The 22819-nt window shown below is 41.6% G+C and overlaps 1 protein-coding gene across 2 annotated transcripts in view; it reads left to right on the top strand.

The window, feature by feature from the left end:
- SND1 (staphylococcal nuclease and tudor domain containing 1) overlaps positions 1-22147 on the top strand; it is a 657666-nt gene extending 635519 nt beyond the window's left edge. For both annotated transcript variants that reach the window (XM_083183246.1, XM_083183247.1), the window contains exons 19-24: positions 2578-2701; positions 10766-10835; positions 14659-14772; positions 14853-15056; positions 20370-20414; positions 21586-22147. In XM_083183246.1, the coding sequence (XP_083039372.1) occupies positions 2578-2701; positions 10766-10835; positions 14659-14772; positions 14853-15056; positions 20370-20414; positions 21586-21651 (623 nt within the window). In that variant the 3' untranslated portion in view covers positions 21652-22147. The remainder of the gene's footprint in view (positions 1-2577; positions 2702-10765; positions 10836-14658; positions 14773-14852; positions 15057-20369; positions 20415-21585) is intronic.
- Positions 22148-22819: the final 672 nt, after the last annotated feature.

The following is a 22819-nucleotide window of genomic DNA, read 5'->3' on the forward strand; positions in this document are numbered from 1 at the left end:
CACATGCTGCGATCCACCTTCACATTAAGCTGCTCACCCACAGACTCTATGATGGACATAGAAGCTCATGTCAGCCAGAGCAGTCAATATGCAGCATTAATTAGCCCGATGGTTGGGAAATGCCAGACAAGTGAAAGGCAATGAATGCATGGTATCAGGGCAACACAAGGCTGAGCTACGTAAAACAATACTTTGAATCTAACTGCAATGGTTATTAAATTGCAGTCAGAAATGACCCTGTCAAACGAAGCATGGAAATGAGCTTTACTATCTGGCACCACCTTTTTAAGACTAAATTACTCCGTCAATCATTTACAAAAACAAAGTTTCCGCACAAAAATTATTCCAAAGCCAAACTTAGTGCATTAACAGTTTTTCTTGTGGTGTTTTGATGCTTTTAAGCACCACGCTACAGCATGTCAATTCTAGATAACGTTCTAGGATAAGAAAAACCATTCTAGTTTTCATCATAAGCATGCTATTTATTTTTGCATATGAAATGTGAACTTGCCAGTATCCTAGAAGCTATACCATGAGAAATGCAAAGAATAGGAACAGCAAAATTTATATTTGTATGCTCTGTCTTGCTGCTATTATTCTTATCCTCATTTTTTATTTATTTCTGTGCACAGCGCAGTACAGAGATTAAAGACCATCATACATTAGAACATGAGAGTCCGTAAAATAACAAACACATAAAAAAAACCCAATGGCCGGATAGAATATGGGAGAACCAAGTGATAAATCACGAAGGGTGAAGAATAAGTAGGTCAGCAAGTGAATCTGTAGCCAACAAGTAGACAGACAGGATTAGCATTGCTGGTAGGGGAGCGCAGACTACTATGTAGATGTACTGCGGGGTAGGGATAGTTCTAGAGGTGGCGACGCATGGTGCGATGCGGACTAGATCACATCTAGTTCAAAGCTCATGCAATGTGCTAAAGCAGCATGTATTTTAAACTAGACGCGATGCGATCTAGTCCGAAAAGCAAGTGCAGCACATACTTTATATGCTGTGTGATGTGCACATCACAAGTCCAAAATGCTCCGTATGTGGGCACCTAGCATACGACAAGTGCAAAGAACCTTGCCTGTGAGGGTTTAAGGCATGGGTCTTCAACCAGTGGCCCTCCAGATGTTGTGAAACTACATGTTCCAACATGCATTACCACATTTTTTCTTATTAGAGCATGCCAAAACTGTCAGGGCATGCTGGGACATGTAGTTCTACAACATCTGCAGGGCCACATGTTGAAGACATGTGGTATATGGTTTAAGGTCTAAGGGAGTTATCCAAAGGTGCAAAGAAATATTGGCAGGGAAATCCTTTTTTTGCATTTTTATTTTCTTAATACTTCTCTATTTTCTTTTGGGTAATCCCAGAATTCTATTGCCTTTGGGGATTTAGTTTCACCTGAATGAGGCAAGTGGAATACTCCCCAATAAGCCGCAGTTTTTACCAGTTTATAGGGGCTAACTAGGTAGTAATTGGATACCGCCTTAAGAGGTTGATAGACCTTTTGGTAATTGTTATGTGACCCCTATCCTACCGTGCTCTGTATTATCAGCCTGCATAAAGAACTTGCGTAGAGTACATTCTACAGTCTGTGGAGTGGTAAGTTTGCCCAAACTCCTAAAAGGAATTCAAAATAAATGTACAATATGGGGGTATTTATCAAAGCAAGGAGAGACACATTTGTGAGAGTACCAAGTAGTCCGCTCCTAATTTAGATTTTACAGGCTGTGTTTGAAAGGTGATGGCTAGAATAGCTGATAAATAACCACCTGATTTGGAATAACTGCTCACTCGGACATAAGGTGTTTTCTGCTGTTAACTCCAATACTGCAGACCTAGGGTCAGGCATTTTATATTAATTGATATTGACACGTGAGACTAGAAGAGCATGTGTTCTGGAACAGAGGAATGATCGGTAAAATGAAATGTAATTGAGAAATTTGCCTTGATGTAGAAATCACATGTTCTACTAGAATGCTAATGTAATATTCCTGCATCAAATCCAAAATTCTGCCGAATGTGTTTAGTTTGGTAAACTGCCCTTTCATTTTAATCCTAAAAGAAACTCAAAGTATCAGTCGATATTGACTCACTCTACATTTCTTGCTGTACTTGCTTTAAGAAAAAAAATATATATACATACACATACTTTGATGTCTTTACTTTCTCTCACGCACAAACTGACTTCTATTGCTTGCTGCTTCAAGGAGCTCTTCTTCCTACCCTGAAGATGTTTGATATGATGAAGCCTTTGGCTTAAGGTTTTGTTAATCTGTTTTGAGCCATGCGCTGCCTTCAGGATTTAATGTCCTCACTGAAGGCTGAAGCATCACATTGCATAGTCGCTAGGATATTGGTGCTGATCGTATATCGTTTTCACATTTCCTGGCAATTCTCTTATAGTACTCTGCATTATGCCTATGTGTATTATCAAATATCTTATCTTCTTAAAAAAAAAAGATAAGATACTAAACAATGCCTGTCTTATACCATGTTTTCACCCAATGTTCATTCATTCTCTAAGTTTTCTGTGTAGTTATTTGTCTGCATTTTGCCTGCAGGTACACAGCTTGAGAAACTCATGGAAAGTATGAGAAGTGAAATTGCCAGTAGCCCTCCATTAGAAGGATCATTCTCACCACGACGCGGGGATTACTGCATTGCCAAATATGTTGATGGAGAATGGTGAGTTATGCTGCAAAGAGAGGCTTTGGGGAATGGTTGTTGGTGTCTTGGTCTAAGCTCATCTTCACTATTTTTAATGCAAGTGATCCTGGCCTTTTAATTTATTTCTTAATAAAATCTGAAAGCTCTTATTCTAATGGTATGTCTTCAGATACTGTATGTCCTACAACATTTTTGCTGCTGTCACACCAAACAGCCCCTCTTGATATGCCCGTTGACGTGAGAATCTTTTAATACCATAGGTGTCTTTTTTTTTTTTTTAAATGCACCTGCATCCCAAAGTGCTACAATGTAGCAGTGTTGGCTGTTTTCCAATACAATTTCAGTTCTGCTCCATATACAGACTTACACACACTATACAAGTGTTATAATGTAAATCAACTTAATAAGCAAATGCATCCTAGTCTCATTTGATTGTTATTATTATTATCCTCATCATCATTGTCCTTTATTTATACAGTATAGCACCAGAAGGGGTCTGCAGTGCCTAGTTACGGAGTACATAAATTAGAAAAACAGTGACTTATAGTTAAAGACGCTATATAGGATAAGTATAGGTTATATAAACATATCTGCATCAGCAGACAACATAGAAAGAAGTATAAGGGTTGCAGAAACCCATTTGGTATCATCAAAGGGAGTTTGCACTGTAGAAGATACTGGGGTTTAGGTAAGAGAAGGAAGGTCACATGAGGGAAGAGGGCCCTGCTCACGAGAGGTTACATCACACTGCATTACATATTGAGGATGGATGCTGGGGCATCACTAATAGCGTTGCAGCATATCTAATGTTCATGCTGGTAAATAAAAGGACATGAGGCCCACACCCCTGTTGGTCACCTGGAGACTAGTGTGAGTGCAGTCCCAGCTCCGGAAAACAGGAGCCGGGTGCCACACAGAATTTCTCTGCACCTGGCCCCTGTCACTGAAGAGGAGTCGGCCCCTGTTGTGACGCCACATATGTATGTCATTTATTTTCAGTCACATGTTTATTTGGAGTAAAATGTAAATATGTTTCTATAAATTTCATATTAAAATATACATAGGCAATCACCATTTTTTTTTATAACTCTATAAATGTAAATGTGCAAATTGGTCAAAGATCAAGATACTGTACCACTTTCTTCGTTTCAAATAAAAAATAATAAATTTCATTAAAATACTATAGTGAACGAACAGCATTGCATGATAATACTGTACTGTATATTTCTTCAAAATGCAGTTGTTACAGTAGATAACTACAACATTTCATACAAGGTTGCCTTCCTGCTACTATACTATACTCTGTGTGGTCAGTGTGAGGAAACGATTCATTAATAATGAGGACACTTTCTCCAATTACTCTGTACGTTCGGCAGTGTTAGAGATGGATGGGAGACACTACTTCTGGTCCCCTAAGGCATGCAGATGCGGTTTGTTTGCCCTGTCAGGATATTTAGTCCACTGTCTAACACACTCAACTCATTCTGTGGCAAATAGCTTTAAAGGTTTATATAGATGTCATTAATCTGATAACCAGTTATATCACACATAGATTACGTATACTTTAAAATGCAGGTCTCAGAACTAACTGTTCCTGTAACATTCTGTACAGTACATTAATAAGCAAAGCAAATCAACTGTAAAAGTAGAGGCTTATATGTATTTCCTTTCTAGTCTTTTTCTTTTGTGAGGTGATTAAGAATGTATTTTATTAAACCAGTAGGATTGCACCACTGCTTCCTTATTTTGCTAAAATGTGTGTGTATATGTACCCACACAAGTAGGTCAGTAAGTACAGCACAGGAAAGGCCGACATAAAATTAAATGCAGAGCCACTAGAAAAAAAGCTGAGTACCAGAATTCACTTTGGCATATAGTTTACAAACACTATCCTGTAAGGATGTCCGTGTAGTATTGCATAGAAACATAGACTATGCCTGCAGATAAGAACAACATGGCCCCTCCCAACTGCCCTTTTTTAGTCATGACTCCCCTTTCTCATCCATATTGTAAACACATTAAGATTTTAGTCTTTTCTGTAATGTAGGCCATGTGCCATTTTAATTGCCCCTCTTTGTACTATCTGTAATGTACACAGTATTCTATATGAGGCTGTAACCATGACCCATACAGTGGCATTATTCCTTTTTTTCTGTGCTGATTGCCCTCCATATGCAACTGAATATCTGGCTTGCCTTTCTCATTGCTTTGTTACATTATTTATCTGCCTTTTAGTCACCTGAAATAGTTGCTCCCACGGTAGATCCCTTTCCTTCTCGGTAGTTCGTGTAATAGTGCTGGTAATACTATTATTAGTGTAAGGTTTTTTGAGATCAGCTTAATGCCAACAAATCTAAATCAGCACTTCATGTTTCTGTGTTCTTGGCCATTCCTCAAGAGTATTGTTCCATAAGTAATTCTGTGGGTACCATGAAGTGTCATCCCCCATTTTTCAAATATGTGTGGGGAAGGGGCATGACAAAACTGATCCCAGAGAAAGGCCATGCTACTGTACTTGTTCTTTGTAAAAAAAATAATCAGCATTACAATTGTGCATTTCCATGTGGTGTTCTGCTACATATCCAATCTCTTGCATCTACACACTACATAGATCTTCTCAGCTGCAATGATCATTATTTTTCATTCTCTAAATTAATAGATTGTCTGACTGTAATGCTACAGGCATTTAGAATGTTTTTTTCTTTAATATCTGCCCTCCGGATTCCACCAATGTTGTCATCAGTGCTATGGAAATCACCGTAAAAATGGCTGCTGTGCTATTTTTCTGGTGATCTGCACATGTGCAGTGGAGTCTGAGCGCTCTATTGCTCAGACTTCACAATGCTGCAAATGGGCCTCCTCCCCTCAGAAAGTGCAATGGTGCCCTCCCTTTAAATTGAATAGAGTGAATGCACATGGTATCATGGGAAGGGGCATGACCAGACACTAGTAAGACCACTCAAATTAGGTCACACAGTAAAGGAACCTTATTTCTATTACACCACATAGTGACTTTTATTCACAGTACAATACACAGGGTTTTTTCACATTTTGCCACACAGTTGTGTCCCTTATACGTATAACACTAAACAGTAGAGCCCCTTATACACATTATTCCATATGTCCCTGTAGCCCTTCTACTATAGTATGGATCACCTTCACAGACTAAATCAAAGCCAGGACAAGGCTTCACATGCTGGAGGCAGGACTATCACTCATTCCCCCATCCTCATTGGTGAGCCCAGCAGCAGCTATCCCCTCTACTTCCACCATTTTTCCACCAGCAGCAGTTGCATCAATCCTCCTACTTGCTCCGAGTCCTACACTCTCTCTGCCAGTGACATGAGCACTCAGTCTGGTTTGCCTCTGACGATTCCAGCCTGAGGTACATCTGAAGTTCTGGATGAGCACAAGGCAGCTAAATACCAGCTTCATTATGCAGTGAGTTAGAATTATACCCCTTTCAGACAGAATAGTCTGAAATTCCCGGCAAATACACTGCATTTCAAATGCTGTGTAATTTTGCAGAGGGCAGTCTGACCCCCCTTCACACAGAAGAACAAATTACCCCGGTAATTTGCTGAATAACACGGTTATTTCTTCTGTGTGAAAGGGTAAACCCAGGTCATAACTCCTGTGTCCTCGACCCTGGTCAATTCCAGAGTCGGAGACACGTGATTTATGACCCAGGTGTGCCCTTTCACACAGAAGAAATAACTGTGTTATTTGTGAAATTATCGGGTAGAACTGCTTCACCCGGTAATTTCGTTTTCTGTCTGAAAGGGGTATTACAATGACTGATAGGGCCTAGGCTGCAGGAGAGAGGGGCAATACAATATGTGCACAGGGGAATGCTATCCAAAGCATAGCTCCACTGATATTACCACCAGCACAATGACAGCCCTGTATCCATGCCTCAGCCCATACAGTTACACGATGACAGCTCAGCACCTGACACACCGCCCTCTTCTTTATACCCTGGTGGCTGCTCTGTCAATAGGCTGCTTACTCACTGACTGTCACCAGGTGTTTGGGAGACTGAGTGATCAGTCTGGAAAGTAAGTGTCCACTGCTCCTCAAACCAATCAGTACAGACATTAGGTTACACAATGCAGCGCTACAGGGTGAGGCAGCAGTTAAAGTATTGTATGCCCAAGCAGAAGCAGCAATCAATGTCGACACGCAAGCGTACACACAGTAATAAAATAAAAAATTTAAAAATATGTACACATCAACAATACTAATCTGCAGTCTATTGCACTAAAGCAGGGCTGGGCAACACCGGCCCTCCAGATGTTGATGAACTACACATCCCAGCATGCCTTGTATCAGTTTCAGCATGGCCACATAGCGAAACTAATGCAAAGCATTCTGGGATGTGTAGTTCATTAACATCTGGAGGGCCGGTGTTGCCCAGCCCTGCACTAAAGCCTCTCTCACATTGGCCCTTATTCTGGTTGGTGCGGTAATATCCGCGTGCGTTCGTTCCGCCGATGTTTTGTGTCTGCGCATGTGCAGAGGCGTCTCTGCGCATGTGCGAGCGGGGCGTATGGCCAAATTCCGCATGAAATGTGTACACTCCGAACAGGGGGTGGAGAGGGGCGTGAAGGGCTATTTGGGCTCATTACCATATGCGTACGCCCCGCGTTTCATGGGCGTTCCCATGCAAACGCTGGGCGTACGTATGGTAATGCAGTCGTGACGCACGTGTAGGGGGCGGACATATGACATCGCCGGATGTCAGCTGCCTGCCCAGATCCCTGCTTTTGCACGGAGAAATGCCCGTGTGGTCTGAGGTTGCGGGAGCTGGCGGATCACTCGGTCCTGCATTCGATGGTCTGCGACCATCGAATGATGGGGGAGGTTCCCTGAGATGGATGAGGCGTATTCCATGAGAAATACACGTGCGGTCCATTCGGACAGCTTCTTACCGCGTACGGACGGAGTTGGCGATCCGTATGGAAGGCGGGGTTTCGGACGCACGGTCCTGGCCGCATATTCGATCCGGCCGCACCGATCAGAATAAGGGCCATTGTCTGAATCAACTGTCAGTCACCCTTAACTTGATTGAAGGCGGATTTTCCACCAAGCATGTGAGGCCAAAGCCCTAGTGGTGATGCTTGCTGAGGGGCAGCACAGGACACTTTCCCCTGCATTGGAGCCATGCTAGGCCACTGGGCCAGGGATTTATTTATTTTTTTTCTGATTACAATTTATTTTTTATATTTTGTATTCAGCAGGGGCAATGGTCAGGAAATTGTGGTGGTGAAGGCTTTAAACTTAAGGGTGCACTGGTATTATGGGGTCCACCAACATTGTGGTGGCTGGGGGCAACCTGACCCCTAGATCTGCCCCTGCATTCCCTTCCTAGGTTTTATTTTCCCCCTAATGCCAAAGCTCTAAATTTCTGGTTTGATCATGATCACATTGGTTGGCAGCATACAGAAAATGTTTGTATTGTTACTGGTTAATTATTTAATGAAAGTTGGTAACTAGCTTAAGGCAAGGACACATGTGAATGCTTGTGAAACAGTGGTTGCTGGGTAGTTATGGGGTTAAGTCTAGAGGCCTATCCACTCTGCTAGAATATACGCATTATTGCTGTTCCCACTACCCTGCTACATTACTCAGAGCTACTGCATACCTCCCAACTGTCATGATTTTAGAGGGACAGTCCCGATTTTCGGGTCCTGTCCCGCTGTCCCACCCGCGGCAGGCATTGTCCCGCTGCGGGGGGTGGCAGTTGGGAGACCCCCCAATCTAGTAGAATAGACGCTGTGCGCATGCGCACAGCGTCTATTCTCGTATGAAAATGAGGTTGCGGCTAATTAGCATAAGCCGCACCCTCATTTGCATACACCCTGCCCCCTTTTCGGGCGCTCGTGCGGCTTCGCCGCGCGAGTGTCCCTATTTCTTCACGTCAAAAGTTGGGAGGTATGCTACTGTATGTGATAGCATTTTAGTATACCACACATAGCGTATTGCATATGGCACAACATAATGAGGAAGAAAGGTCAGGTCAGCATATAGCAAGTGTAGGATGCTGTTGTGCTACACTGACTTTAATATTTTTCATTGTCTGTGAGGATTTTTTTTTATAATACTTTTATTATTATTAAAAGCTGCTTGCTCCACTGGAGCCTCCTGTCTCCTTACTGGCAATGTAGATGTGTCTATATACATCTTTTCTGCACCAATGTAAAAGGCATACAGTATGTAATCCGTCCTTTAACTGTACTTTTCCTTTAAGTGTACGGTTCCTAGTAACCCACTAAAAGCCGTAGTGAACCCTTCTCTGCTGAGTAGAATGGATGGAGCCAGTATTCCTGACATGCCTTTGCTTGTTCTCATTAAACACCAGCAGACAGCCTGATAAACGAGGACACGCATGTTGCTTTAGAGTTGTTTTTCCCTCTGTGAAATGTCTCAGATTTAAATGTCTTTTTAAAAGGGAACATCAAATTCCCAGACATATCTGTTCTCCAATTATAGCTGCTGTTTAGTATATTGGCTTTAAACAGCATACATCAATCTATTAATTAGCCGCGCAGTATTATACCCCTAGGATATGTTACACGGCATGTACGTGTGCCAGCTTCTACTTTTTTTTCCTTTATAATGTTTTTTTGGGGAAATGAAAACCAGCATCGACATTTTAGTATTTTTACACAATTTGTCCCCATTCATAAATCAGAGTACCATGTATGCTGGCTGTAAGCTTGTTCAAAGTGTGCAGTCACGTTCCTCAAATAGGCCACAGTATCTGGGACTTTAAAATGATTTCTGGTGTTATTTTATCACAGTCGTGTTTATGTTGCGAAGGTTTCTTAGTGTAGCTTTGTAATTAAAAGCTATATGCATATGGGGACACAAACCACAACATTTATCTGAGTTGCTGTTATTTAGAATATATAGAGATGGTAATACAGTATGCTTTTTGTGTTCCCATTGTAAAACTCGACTGACCTGAAATTTTAATAGGTACAATTCAAATTTATGCTCTTTATTATATATACTGTAGATTCTGCTAACCGCTATCCTGACTCCAGCTGCCCCAAATGTAAGGAACAACTGCCCTGCCATCAGGGTTACAGGGAACACTAGGTCTCCTTGTAACCACTGCCCATGCTCCATCCAAGTAATGATATGCTATGCATCAATGTCCCTAGTTTGATATACCTCACAGAAGAGCACCAAAATCATAATGTGCCTTCTAACACTGCCCCAAAATGATATGCCGCACAGCTATCTCCAATTACTAAGCCACGTGTGTGTCCCAGTGTATAATATGCCACATTTATACCCCAAAGCATAATATGCCGTACATAGTTGCCCCAATATATATGCCACACAGCCATGCCCCAATGTATATGCCATTCATTTTGCTCCAATACATATACTTATGCCACACAGCTGTGCTTTCAATTTAGAAGTATGCCACACATGCCCCATATAATTATGCCACACGGCTGTGCCACAGCACATATTTAGGCCACACATCTGTGACTCAAATTCATTATATGCCATACAGCCTCAATACATTTTTCCAAAAATAAGTACTCCAATACAAACTTAGCACTCACATCTGTGCCCATTCGGAGTCCATGAGGATGGTATAGCATGAAATCGTTCAACAAAAAAATGGAAAGAAAATAGTGTGATTTCCATGTCAAAATTATACGACATTGATGTCATACTGCCACACCGAGGGGGCTGGGCTGAGAGCATCACTGTAGGCCGCTTTCCTGCAGGGCACTGTGCCAAGTACACTGCAAGCTGCGTTCTGTGGGCCAACAGGAGCCTGGGTGACTGCTCACATACCCCTAGTTGTTATGGCTCTGTTCTGTAAGTGAGCTGTGGGAAAGCTTTGATTTTGGTTTCATGTAACTGTATGTAATTTGTTTCTGTTCTGTTTCTCTAAATGCCAGCGCTGAGTAACATGTTGTCACTTTATTAATGTTATTCGTGTTTTAGCTGCTGCCATTGTACTGTGGACGCTGCATAAAGTATACATGACCCTCTTCAATATAAATTGCTTTGGAAAAAGTTTCCATCTGATCTTTCTCATTTTTGCCCTCACAGGTACCGTGCCCGCGTTGAGAAAGTGGAGTCAACCTCCAAGGTCCATGTATTTTACATTGATTATGGAAATGTGAGTAGCTGTGATAAGATTGCTTTTCCCATGCCCTATTTAAGAGATGATATTTGGGAGATGTGACTGATGATTGGACATCATTTCTGAAGAGTTTAAACACATTCCCTATTAGATAGCTGGTCATTTGCTCTAATAGCAGGTGAAACACCAAGTAACACACAACATTCAGATGCCTGGCCTACTCCTTTAGCTGGCAGGAAGAGCGGACAGCAGAGAACTCAGTGGTGCATTGGCGCAGCGGGGGGGGGGGGCAGCTGGAACAACTGACAGCCACTCTTAGCAGAGAGTTCAGTGGCATGCAGAGCAGCTGGAAAGCTGCATCTCATTAAGAGAAGAGCCGCCAGTTGGTCGCCCCTGTACTATACAACGGTCCAGGGAACTTGCTGTGAGTCTTGCAAACCATTTCTAATTCAGATATATGTGAGTTTGCTTTTGCAAACACGCCTTCAATTAAATGAACTCCCTAATGTGATGGGATGACACTAAGATTAGACTGATTGATTACGTAGGAATTGGTGTAACACATGAACAAAATTGCAGATGAAGAACAACTAAGCTTGATATGAGGAAAAGACATATGGTGCAGCTGAGTGGCACACGACCTGGCACACCGTGAGGGTTTTATTTCGGCAGTGATGTCACAGTTGTGCAACTATGCCCACCTGAAAAATATCCAGGAAGCAGTGGAATGTGAAAGCTACTGTAGCAGACTCAAAACATTTGGAACCGAACCTGTAGGTTAGCTGCACATACTATACTGTAACTATTTGCGGTGTATTGTGGCAATCTCCTGGTCTCCTTAGAGTTTCTGGGATACTAAACATGTGGGGGGAAAAAACAATTCCTGCGGGGATTTCTGAAACAGGACTTTTTTTGCATACATAATTTCCTCAATCCACCGGAGGATCGGCAATTATTGATGGCCACCAACAGGCAGCCTGCGGCTTCCAGTAGGTCAGTGGGTCACACAAATGCCTCTACTGGTGTATGGGTTCCTTAAGTGTAGATTTTGGGGGGTGATTTGTGGGGGTTTTATGTATTTATTTTTTGGCGTGACACTCTGTACCTATTTTATGTTGGGGTTATGAATGTCCTGGAAAATCCAGTGTTTGCTGAACAAAAACAAGCAGACTGGGTGCGGTCTTAATGCTGATCAATGGTACATGTTTAAGTAATTAAACTCCCTGTTTACTAAATACAGTGGAGATTTATATTTATGTGCAGATGTTTTATATTTATAAACTGATATACAAGCTACTAAGCGGAGTTCTGTCAAAGTAGACGTCTCGCATAAAACATGAGGCACTTTTCACTCCAATTAACTTTGTGTCACACTTCCTCAGTAATGTGTTGTAATTTTCCAAGGATTGTCTACAGTTCTGAAGTCTTTCATTCAAAACTTTCCATGCTTAACAGTCATTGTCCTGCGGATTTTAATTGAGTTTAGTTATTTTCTCCGCATAGCCCTCTTGTAAACATCCTATTGCTTTTATCACTTCATAACATGGTTTTTCATCTGTCTCTGCTTTTTTCCCTTGTAAATAGAGAGATTAATTCCTCCTCCTCAGTGTGGGCAGGCGCTGGCCGCAGGCTGCTCAGCAGGGCAGCTATGAACTTGCAGCAAAGATACCGCTTCGGCCCCTAGCCTGCCCCACAGCTAACATGTATTTTTGTTCTTGACATCGTTTCATCTCCTAGCTGTCGGCAACAGCCCATAGCCTATCATTGCAAAGATTAATCCCCTCATTGTAACCTCTGTCTAAATATGAATGCTTGTAGGGATCTTCTCCTGCTTATATGTATAGATAGATATAGAAGTCACAATAGTCCGGCACTGAATTCAGCAACAAATCAAACCATAGTGCCTTCCCCCACTTGTTTACTGTATGTAGATTTAGGTTTCCATATACTAAAACTAAGACCGTAGTGTTTCTGTAAGTATCCTGCGAGTGCCACGTCCGTTCATTATTTGTAACCTGGAGATATATAGATGTTTGTATATGTACTGTATATATGTATAATATGTGTGTGTGTGTATGTGTATATATATATATATATATATATATATATATATATATATATATATATATATCTCTATATCTATATAGAGATATAAATATAAATATATATATATATATATATATATATATATATATATATATATATATATATATAGTCCCTGATGACGAGCAGACCCGCTCGAAACATGTTGGAATAAACAACATTTGCTTTTACCTGCAGAACAAGTCTCCTGAGTGCTACTTATTTGGATGCGTATTTAAAGTTGATCTTCAGCTTATAGGAGGCACCGGAGCAATTATTTCCTCTCAGGAAGCGAGTGCCAGGAATTGGACTTATATATATATATATATATATATATATATATATATATATATATATATATATATATATATATATATGTATCCAAACCATATTCCTGGTTCCCGCTTAATTTAAAAGATTATAGAAGCTAATGAGCACAACATAAGACAAGGCAGCCTTATCTACAAACTTCCCTGCTGGCATGGGAAGAAACACTATGGGCGGTATTCAGTGCGGCCGGCAAAGGGGTTTCTGTGGGGTGGATTACCGAAAACAAGCCATCTTTGCCATCTAACCCCTTCTAAGACCGCTCACCCTATTCTATGTTTCGGGGAATCCTCGCCGGCGAGGATTCACCCGAACGGCGAGGTTCGCTGCTACTGCACCAAGCCCACTGCATATAACGACGGATCTCACCATTTTGACTGCTGCACTCGCCGTTTCTACCTTGCTGGAGAAACCCAGCGAGGTGGAAATGGTGAGTGCAAGGGGTGAGTCGAATACTGTCACTCAAACTATTGGCGCTGCTCGCCGTCACAGCTCGCCAAAGGCATTCAATACAACCCAAGTTATATTGGCAATTGTGGAGTTGCCCCTAGATAGAAAGTCCTTTATACGCCTCTACTGGTGTCACAAATGTTGTAAGACACAAAAGTCGATATAAATAAATTTCTTTATTTATTAAGTCTTTTTCAATAAGTGTTCAATGAAGATGATTGTTGTACATACATTATAAAACGTGCTGCATCGCCCAATGCATTTTGTCCCCTTGGGGACTCCTTCAGGGGTTACATACAAAGCTTACAAGAAGAGAATTAATACATTGTATCAACATGTAACATCATATCATTATAAGCAAACGGTATAGGACTTTTGTGTTCAAGTTTATACCAATGTATATAACAAATACAGGTACTTATGTAATATCTGGGCTCCCGTTTTTCTTATGAGACCGCGTCCCCTCGCGGGGCTCGCTGCGCTCGCCACGCTTCGGGCACGGTGGCTCGCTGCGCTCGCCACACTATATAAAATCAACTCCATGCGTATTTGGATAGTAGGGGTATGAAAAAATGGGGTGTATTTAACATGGGAGCCCACATAATAAATAAGTACCCAAATACACTGGTACAGAGAATAAAAAAGGGATAAACGAAGGAACAAAGGACATCCTCTATCCATCATCCTATTACCAAAACGTTTCAAATATGTCTTGATGCCCTCTGTTCCTCCATTTATCACTTTTTTTTTAATGTTTTTTTTTTACACATTTATATATATATATATATATATATATATATATATATATATATATATATTAGGGTGTTTGTGTAAAGTATATGCTTACCTGCTGATTACATGGATGGTAGACCGCTGTCTCCTGCAATGTTTTGCACTAATCTGCCTTTCCTGCAGTTGTATTACTCTATAATGCTCTTGTGTCTAGCCTGCATTTACAAGGGATTGTGTTTCTCATCTTCGTATTCTTGTATCTCTGCAGAGAGAGGTTTTGTCTTCCACCCGGCTGGGACCCCTCCCTACGTCTTTCAGTATTCGCACACTCCCTGCACAAGCTATAGAGTATTGTTTTGCCTTTATCCAAGTGCCACAAGATGTGAGTATATCAACTATTTGTACCGTACACTGCAGAGAAATCCATGATGATACCTGATAATTTGTGCCTTGTCCTTGCAGGAAGATGCCCGTACTGATGTGATTGATAACGTTGTACGTGATATTCAGAATACTCAGTGCCTGCTGAATGTGGAGTTTGCTGGTGTTGGCTGTCCACACGTCACCCTGCAGTTTGCAGATTCCAAGGATGATGTGGGGCTTGGACTGGTGAAAGAAGGCCTGGTCATGGTGGAGGTGCGCAGAGAGGGGCAGTTCAAGAAAGTGGTGAGTAAAACATTTAGTTAGTTGGAAAGTCCTGTGCTCCTCTTACTACTTAGGTCTTTGTTGCACCAAGTGGTAGAAATCTTGTGGTCACTAACAAACAAATTAATTTATGCCCCCTCACCTTGTTATGCCAAACTCTCGGCTCTACTCTCTGCCTTTTCTAATTGATTTTGACCTTATTCTGTCACCTTTCCCTTTTCATCCCTGCAATAATCATCTTGTTTTCTGAAGTGAAATCATTGGCATTTTTAGGATCCGTCGTAAATAAATGTCTTATTCTGCGGTAATGTCCTGCACCACATGCATTCATTGCCCTTATTCTGCTAACCTTTCAACTACAGTTCAATGTTGTCAGCCTGGCATTTATATAATATAGGTAGGTTTGCTCTTCCTTTATCAATCACAAGCAGAGTGACACTGGGAAATGATTTTTTAATATATAGTAGTTGAAGAACAGGCACAGTGTAAAACGTGGAGACGGATTGGCAGCATGCCTAGCTATGCGCAGACACTGTGCCCACACTTTCAAACAACACCACACTTGCAGGTATCTCATCTCTTATTATGAGAAGGTGGATACAGCTGCAGGATCTGTCAGGAGGTAGCAAAACAGCACATGGTAGCTCTGTGTATTAATACGGTAAGTGTGGGTGTTTATGTATTTGTATATATGTATGTTTTATAGACATATATAGAGATAGATATGTAATTTATGTATATGTACAAAAACTGTTATGGCTTTTCAATAGTACACCCACGTTGGTGCATCATAGAAGAAATGTATGAAAATAAAAAAAGCTGTGTATGCAGAGATCTCACTCAACAACAACCAACCAAACTTTTAAATGAATACCCCCCACCATATACTATTTGTAGGCCAGTTCTGGCAGATCCAGTCTACAGTGACTAGATAGGACTATTTGACCGAAAGGCAAAAAAGCTGGATAAACTTTTTCTGGCTTTTTGCCGGTCAGCAGGGCCTTTCACATGAACCGGCTCAGTGACTCTGGTGAATTTGGGGGCAGGGGATTACCTATGCCTGGCTGCTGAGAGAGGGGGGTTCGGGAGTGGGTACTAATTACCCAGGCCCGGGCTGGCTGGAGGGGCCTGGCGGGGGCCCTGGTCTGATCCCCCCTTCCGTCCCTCACGGAGGGTGGCAGCAGCAGCACACACCTCTACAGCATGTTCTGTCAGCACACTAGCATAGCACATGCTGAGGGTGGGGAGACAATAACACTCCGTCCCCCCGTCCCCCCTCGACTTTAAAATGTTTTTTTTTAAACCCCCCCCCCCCCCCTTTAAACATATTGAGGGCGTGACCTAATCGCAGGAGGTGGCCATGCCTCCCACGATTAGACCATGCCACCCCAAAATTTTACTGGGGCCCGTCATACCTCTCAGTGGCCCTGTACCTACAGTATGATGTCAGGTGTGGGGGATAGCACACCAAAGAAACTGTGTGTGTGTGAAAGGTCCAATTCTCCCTGTTTAACACTGACATTTTAGTATGTGCCGGCAGCTGTCCTTTTCAGTGGATAGGTCTGGCTGCTACCTGTTGGCCGAGCCATGTCAAAGGCCCCCACAAATCATATTATACATTAAAAGCACCGCACGGCTTTTGTACAATCCGGTCAAAACTGGATATTGTGAAATAGCCCAAAGGCTGTCAATACACCAAAAATTAACCTTTGCAAAAGGTCGACATGGACAAGGTCGACCTAAGCAAAAGGTTGACCCATGTTTTTTTCTTCTTTTGTTGTCAGTTTCGACACCTTCACTCTCCATGTTTCGTGCCAGGTGCCCTGGTCTGCTACCACTGCTCTCGACACATTTTATAATTCCTGGTTATAGTCCACATGGATGTTAAAGGGTGAAAAAGTCCCCAAAAATTTGAAAAATTCATATCAACCTTTTTCTTAGGTCAACCTTGTGCGTATTGATCTTTTGATGTTGACCTATTGACGGTCTATCTAGACACTGTCGACCTATCCTCAGGGTACCGCTCTGACTCACTGGGCTGCTAATTTGCAGAGCACTGCAATCTGATAGTTGCCGTCAGAGTGAGTTCCTACCATGTTCAAGCCTGCAAGAAAGAGCTTGCGGAACATCACACGCCTGTGATTAGCTGCAAATCCATTTGCACTCACTCACCATGTAGTGATTCTCTCCAGTGTGTGCAGTATGTGCATGGAAACAGGCTGATTGGGGCTGGAGCTGACATCATCCTTTCCTTCACACTACCAATAAATGGCCGGATGACACCACAAACACAGACTTTCTGTCAATCAACTTGCATATGGCCAGCATTTATAAAAAGACACTGGGGTCCCGGTCACAGCCATTGGAACACCCAGCATTTCATGAAAACGTTGGGCGTTCCCATGGGATTGCGGCTGGAGGTGGTGTGCCGGGGGCTGAAGTCACATGAGGACAGCTGCCCTCCCTGTCTTTGGCCGGAAGCCCACAAATATAAGTCAGTCTCCACTTTCTTGCGGCCACCATCAAATGATTTTTCCTGCTGTGGGCACATGCGAGGGGATGTGTCTTTGTGACACATCCACTTGCATGGTTGAGAGGGGATATGGTGATGGCGGGGGGGGGGGGGGGGGCAGTGATTTGGCAGTCGGTGGGGCAGGCCCTCTGCTTTGCAGCTTACCTAGTCAACCAGAATCAGGGCTTGCATTTTATTGCCGGATGACCTCCCACGTGCATACTCCGAGACATATGCATGCACAGTGGTTGATTGCTGCTCGGCCTGTGGACCTGTAGCTGTGCAATCAGGTCTGAATGACCCCCTTAGTGACTCTGACAGTGAAAGGAATTTTTAGCTTGTGCTACAGTATTGTTTTATTTGAGACTTGATGCTAGTCCTATTCTCCAATAAGAACGGTCTCTCCTGCTCTAGGTGAGGTCATATAGGTACAAATGCCAGTCAGTAAATGACTATATTGAAACTGCTTTTATAAATGTAATTCAATGTACCATTCTCCAGCTCACTGTTCCCTTTACCCGGTATCTGAATACAATGTGCAAGGACAGTGTGCTGCAGCATATGTTGATGCCATCTTGTGCGACCCTTGGTTACTTATGCCCTCAACATGAAGTGACAGCTGAACATTTTATAAATCATTAGTGTTGTCTTTTAATTACTCATGCCATATTATGTAATAACACAGGCACAAACTGTACCATGAACGGTCTCCAGAGCAGGCGATGTAGTTACTCAGTTTCCAACACAACAGTGGCCATGCATCAGGCAGCTTATGAATGATAAACCATACATACTGTAATATAGTCGGCAAGTAGGTACATTTGTATGAAAGCAGGGTTTATACAGAACCAGCACGGTCAGGGCACCTTAAGAAGATTCTCCTCATAAAGTTACAGCTGCTGTATGGCCATCTTCTTGTTCTGACCAGGTTAACCGTGAGCAACAGAATTTTGAATATTTTTTATGTTATTGATTATGGATTCTTGGCAGGAACAAAAAATGTATTTGCACAGTCCCCGGAAATAGGAGTAGGTGATGGTTTGAAGCTGTGATACTGCATGGCTAGACATGTAACAGTTTGGCATAACGAACTGTAGCATCACACTGGGAAATATATCCAGCGGCCACTTCAGGTCAGAAAAACTGCAGCTGACAAACTAGCTGTCCCCATCCCTCCCCCTGCATCACTCAATACCTCATTACCAGACTTATTTACAGGAGGAATTTTAATTGATATTCAGCTGGAGTTATTGACCACTATAAGCCCCAGTGCCCAGCTAATGTAAATCATTGAAGTGAGGATTCGTGGTGTCCAGGAACTGGGTGCAGCCCCTTGTCATCACCCATACAGGATACAACGGACTATACTTCTACTGTACTAAGCGAGCAATGCCCTGTGATTCAGCACCAATTTAAGAATATTCACTGCTTGTAAAGCTGTATCCGCAGGGTTCGTTGTAAATAATAATCTGCAGTATGAACTGGCAAGAAGTCAGGTGCCCCTACTGGCTGGTACAGTGCACCGTGGTTTCAAATCTAAATGCTGATATTTTTTAGTACTGTATGTTGGCAATAAAATATCTGCCATATTTTTATTTAGCCTTTATTAAAATGCAAACTGCAGTTCTGTTGGCACCTAAGAAAAAAACAAGTAGAATAACAAATCGAGCATTATACAGTACTGTAGAGTGATCAGATTTCTGTGTGTTTGTGGTGCGGAGTGAATCCATGCCTGGCACTGACCTTTATGCACGTTGTAGTGTACATTTAAAGTTCATTGCTGCATGCAGTATTTCCTAATCCTCCTTCTGTGGTATACATTGCAGTACTGTATGCTGTGGTGGACACACTCTGGTGTCCACCACAGCATGAGAAATTTTTAAGGTGCTGTGTATATAATCATGTTTTATTTTTGTTTTGTATTGTTTATAGCTAGTGTCATTATTAAAATACTGCATATTGTTGCCATATATAAAACACACACTGGAGACCACATACAAAACAAGTGGTGTAGCAAGTGTTACCCTTTGCAATCATTAACAAAAATAACTTGTTGTGATGATAGCACACCAAGCATCAGTCAGCCTTTCCTCCTGTAGTCCCCTATTGCAAACTAATGTATATCACTGGTAGAGGGCGCTGGTGAGTAAGAGGAAGGCCCCAGTCATACTGTAATTAGCATGCTACTCAGGTCAGTTAGCCTAATAAACAATCAGATTATTATGCTTTTCAACCAATGTTCTATTTTCTTTTTTTTTTTACATTACATAAATTCTATTTAAAGCATGGCATTTACCTTTCTGGAAGAATCAAATGGTAAAACTTACAGCTGTGGTCAAGGAAACTGACTATTTTCTGCAGCTTTTTTAGTGCCATTTCTAAATCCTGTTATAATGTTACCTTTACACTTAGAGTTTACTGACAGTCTAAAGAATAGTCTTTCCCATTCTAAAAAGCAAGGGTTAAATGCTCAGCTCTTCGGATCATGTTCTGCTCTTGGCTTTCTTTGTTGGCAAACCCAAATTGTCTCCCCTGCAAGCTTCTGTAATCAGTAGCTTTGTTGGGCTCAGTTACAGCTCTGCAATCAGGGGATGTGTTGGCTTATACGTTCTACTGAGCCTCACGAGCTCATGGCTGACACAATAACCTCTTCTCAATAGATGTACAGATTTCTGGTATCACAGCAGTTTGCTGTTAAACTCCACAAGGAGTTTCACTTACTGTGTATGATGCACTCACGAGGCCTTGGTACTACTGCTAATGTTATTGCTCCTCATTGTGCGCTTCTTTATATGTGTGTCTATTTTTCCTGTCTCCTGTAGATTGCAGAATATCTGAATGCGCAGGAATCTGCAAAGGCTGCACGGGTAGGTAGAATGGCATTGATGTATCCTTCTACAATATAATTTGGGAAACTGCTCGGTCTCAGTGGTTTAGTTCTAAATTGACACTTTTCACTGACATGAGGGGTCTTCTAAAACAGTGGTGAATTGAAAAGTGCATTTCATACCCTAATTATTAGTAGATAAATAACTAACTTTTTTTTTTTTTTTTGTAATCTGTTTTTATTGGAAAGTATCAAGTTTACATTACAAGATGTCCAATCAGTAAATTACGTACATTGTAAAAAAACATAAAATATAACACCGGTCTCGTACAAATTGAAATTCAAATAGTCTCAAAGTACTGGATAAATGCATAAACTGAGCACAAAGATAAGCATTAACTTTGTAGAACTAAGAAGAGGAGGAGAAGAGTAAGTGAGGGGTAGGAGGGCAAAGGATGGGAGTGACCTACAACCGAGAGCGGAATGCCTAGGGATAAAGTGGCAGTACCCTTATGGTGAAACTACAACAACCTACTTTTTTTCATAAGCCACAGAGGACTTCTACTCCAACCAGGGGGACTAGACTATCATTAATTCCGCTAGTTTATCTTTTGAATTAAGTAGCGCATCCTCCGTGTACTGGTAATAGTCTATTTTCCTCGTGGGAGAGCTGGTGGTCTTCCAGGGGGAGGGGATTTTTGCATGGCATTCAGGATCTCTTGTGAAGTAGCCATAATGTCAGCCCAAAATGGTTTGAGTACAGGGCAATCCCACCAAACATGAAGCATAGAGCCAGTGGCACTTCTGTACCTCTAATAGGAGGAAGGTATAGAGGGCAAAATATCGTGAAGCACAGAAGGGCACATGTACCATATCAATAACACCTTATACTGTGTCTCCATTACTTTAATACTTATAGGGCTTGTATCGGTTTTAAGAAAAAATAGCCTCCCAATCTTTTTGGGATAGAGATAGACCCAAGTCTCTTTCCATTTCTGGGTGAAAGGAGGAAGGCTCCGGTTATCAGGAAGTTGAAGTAGCTTGTATAAAGTGGAGACCATATGCCTGGGGTTAATATGGGTACACATAGTCTTAGGAACGGTGTAAGTTCCCTAGCTGCTAATTTGGCCCTATCGTTTGTATTTAGGAGCACATTTTTTATTGTCTAATATATTGATTTTTTGTGTTTGTTTGATTTTATTTTTGTTTAGTTGAACCTGTGGCGTTATGGAGACTTCCGTGCTGATGATGCTGATGAATTTGGATACAACCGCTAGAAAGATGCCATTCCAAAGATGACCGAGACCCCACCCTGTTCCCTGCTCCCTATCCTCACCCTCATTCCTGCCTCTAAGAAATCCCATCTCATTGCAGAGGTTGGGGAGAGTGCTTCCAGTAGCGAACATCCTTTACACTGGAGGGAGCCTGCAGAATTCATCCCAGACAGCATTAGCATCAGTTATCAATTCCTAGAATCTGCGCATACGGTTCATTCATCAACTGCTCATTTTTATTTTGATTTTTTTTTTCTTATTTTGTTTTTCTTTACAGAAAATGCATATATGTGGGCTGACATTAGTTTTGTACTTTATCCTCGTAATTCAGTCCTGAGCCCTGAAATAATGTCATTAACGTTGATTGTCAAGGTTTTAGCTGTCCAGTCCTATAAATTCTTTACAAATTTGTCATTTTTTTCCTCCTTTAGCCAATGTCCAGGGTCATATGTTTTGTCTTGTGTATTTAATGGCTCAATAAACTACAGCGTTCTAATCATTTCGTTGTCTCTTCATCTGTAAACTGTTAATAGAATGCAGGCTTATTACTTATTAGATACTAATTGCAATACACAAGAAGAAGTCTACTGCACAGGAGGTAGAGAATATTATCCAATATTGATAAACATTATCCAACTCCCAAGATACAAATTCTAATTGACAATTATTTAAATGATTGGAAGGTTCTTACTGACTACCAATAGTCAACATCTGAAAGGTTCATAGAAGAAAGCAGGGGAAGGTGACAGGTGCACTGGATGGTGTTTCTAATTGATATACTAAAATGTAACTTTTATTGATTTTTAAATTTACTTTCATTTATATTGTTAGAATGTCAAATAACTATCAATAAGTTACATGTTAGAATGTAATTTAGTGACGCCATCCAGAGCATCTGTCATCTGCCCAATTTTTCTTTGAACATTTCTGATAGTTAATTAAGGTAGAAAGCTGTTCATCGGGGTACTGAAAGGTACATTTAGAGATCAACGGGAGTGTTCATAAATCCACACTTCGTACAGCAATCAAGGTGCGTTCATTGTTTTTCTTCTGGCCTCTTGGTTGGAGCCTTTGGCACAAATGCCATACCAGCTCCATGGAACACATTTGAAAAGAACATGGAACTATACAAAGAAATAAACCAAGATTAACTTAGATGAGCTCTGTACAT

Source organism: Crinia signifera, chromosome 4, assembly GCF_055691185.1.
Source record: "Crinia signifera chromosome 4, ASM5569118v1, whole genome shotgun sequence".
Taxonomy (NCBI): domain Eukaryota; kingdom Metazoa; phylum Chordata; class Amphibia; order Anura; family Myobatrachidae; genus Crinia; species Crinia signifera.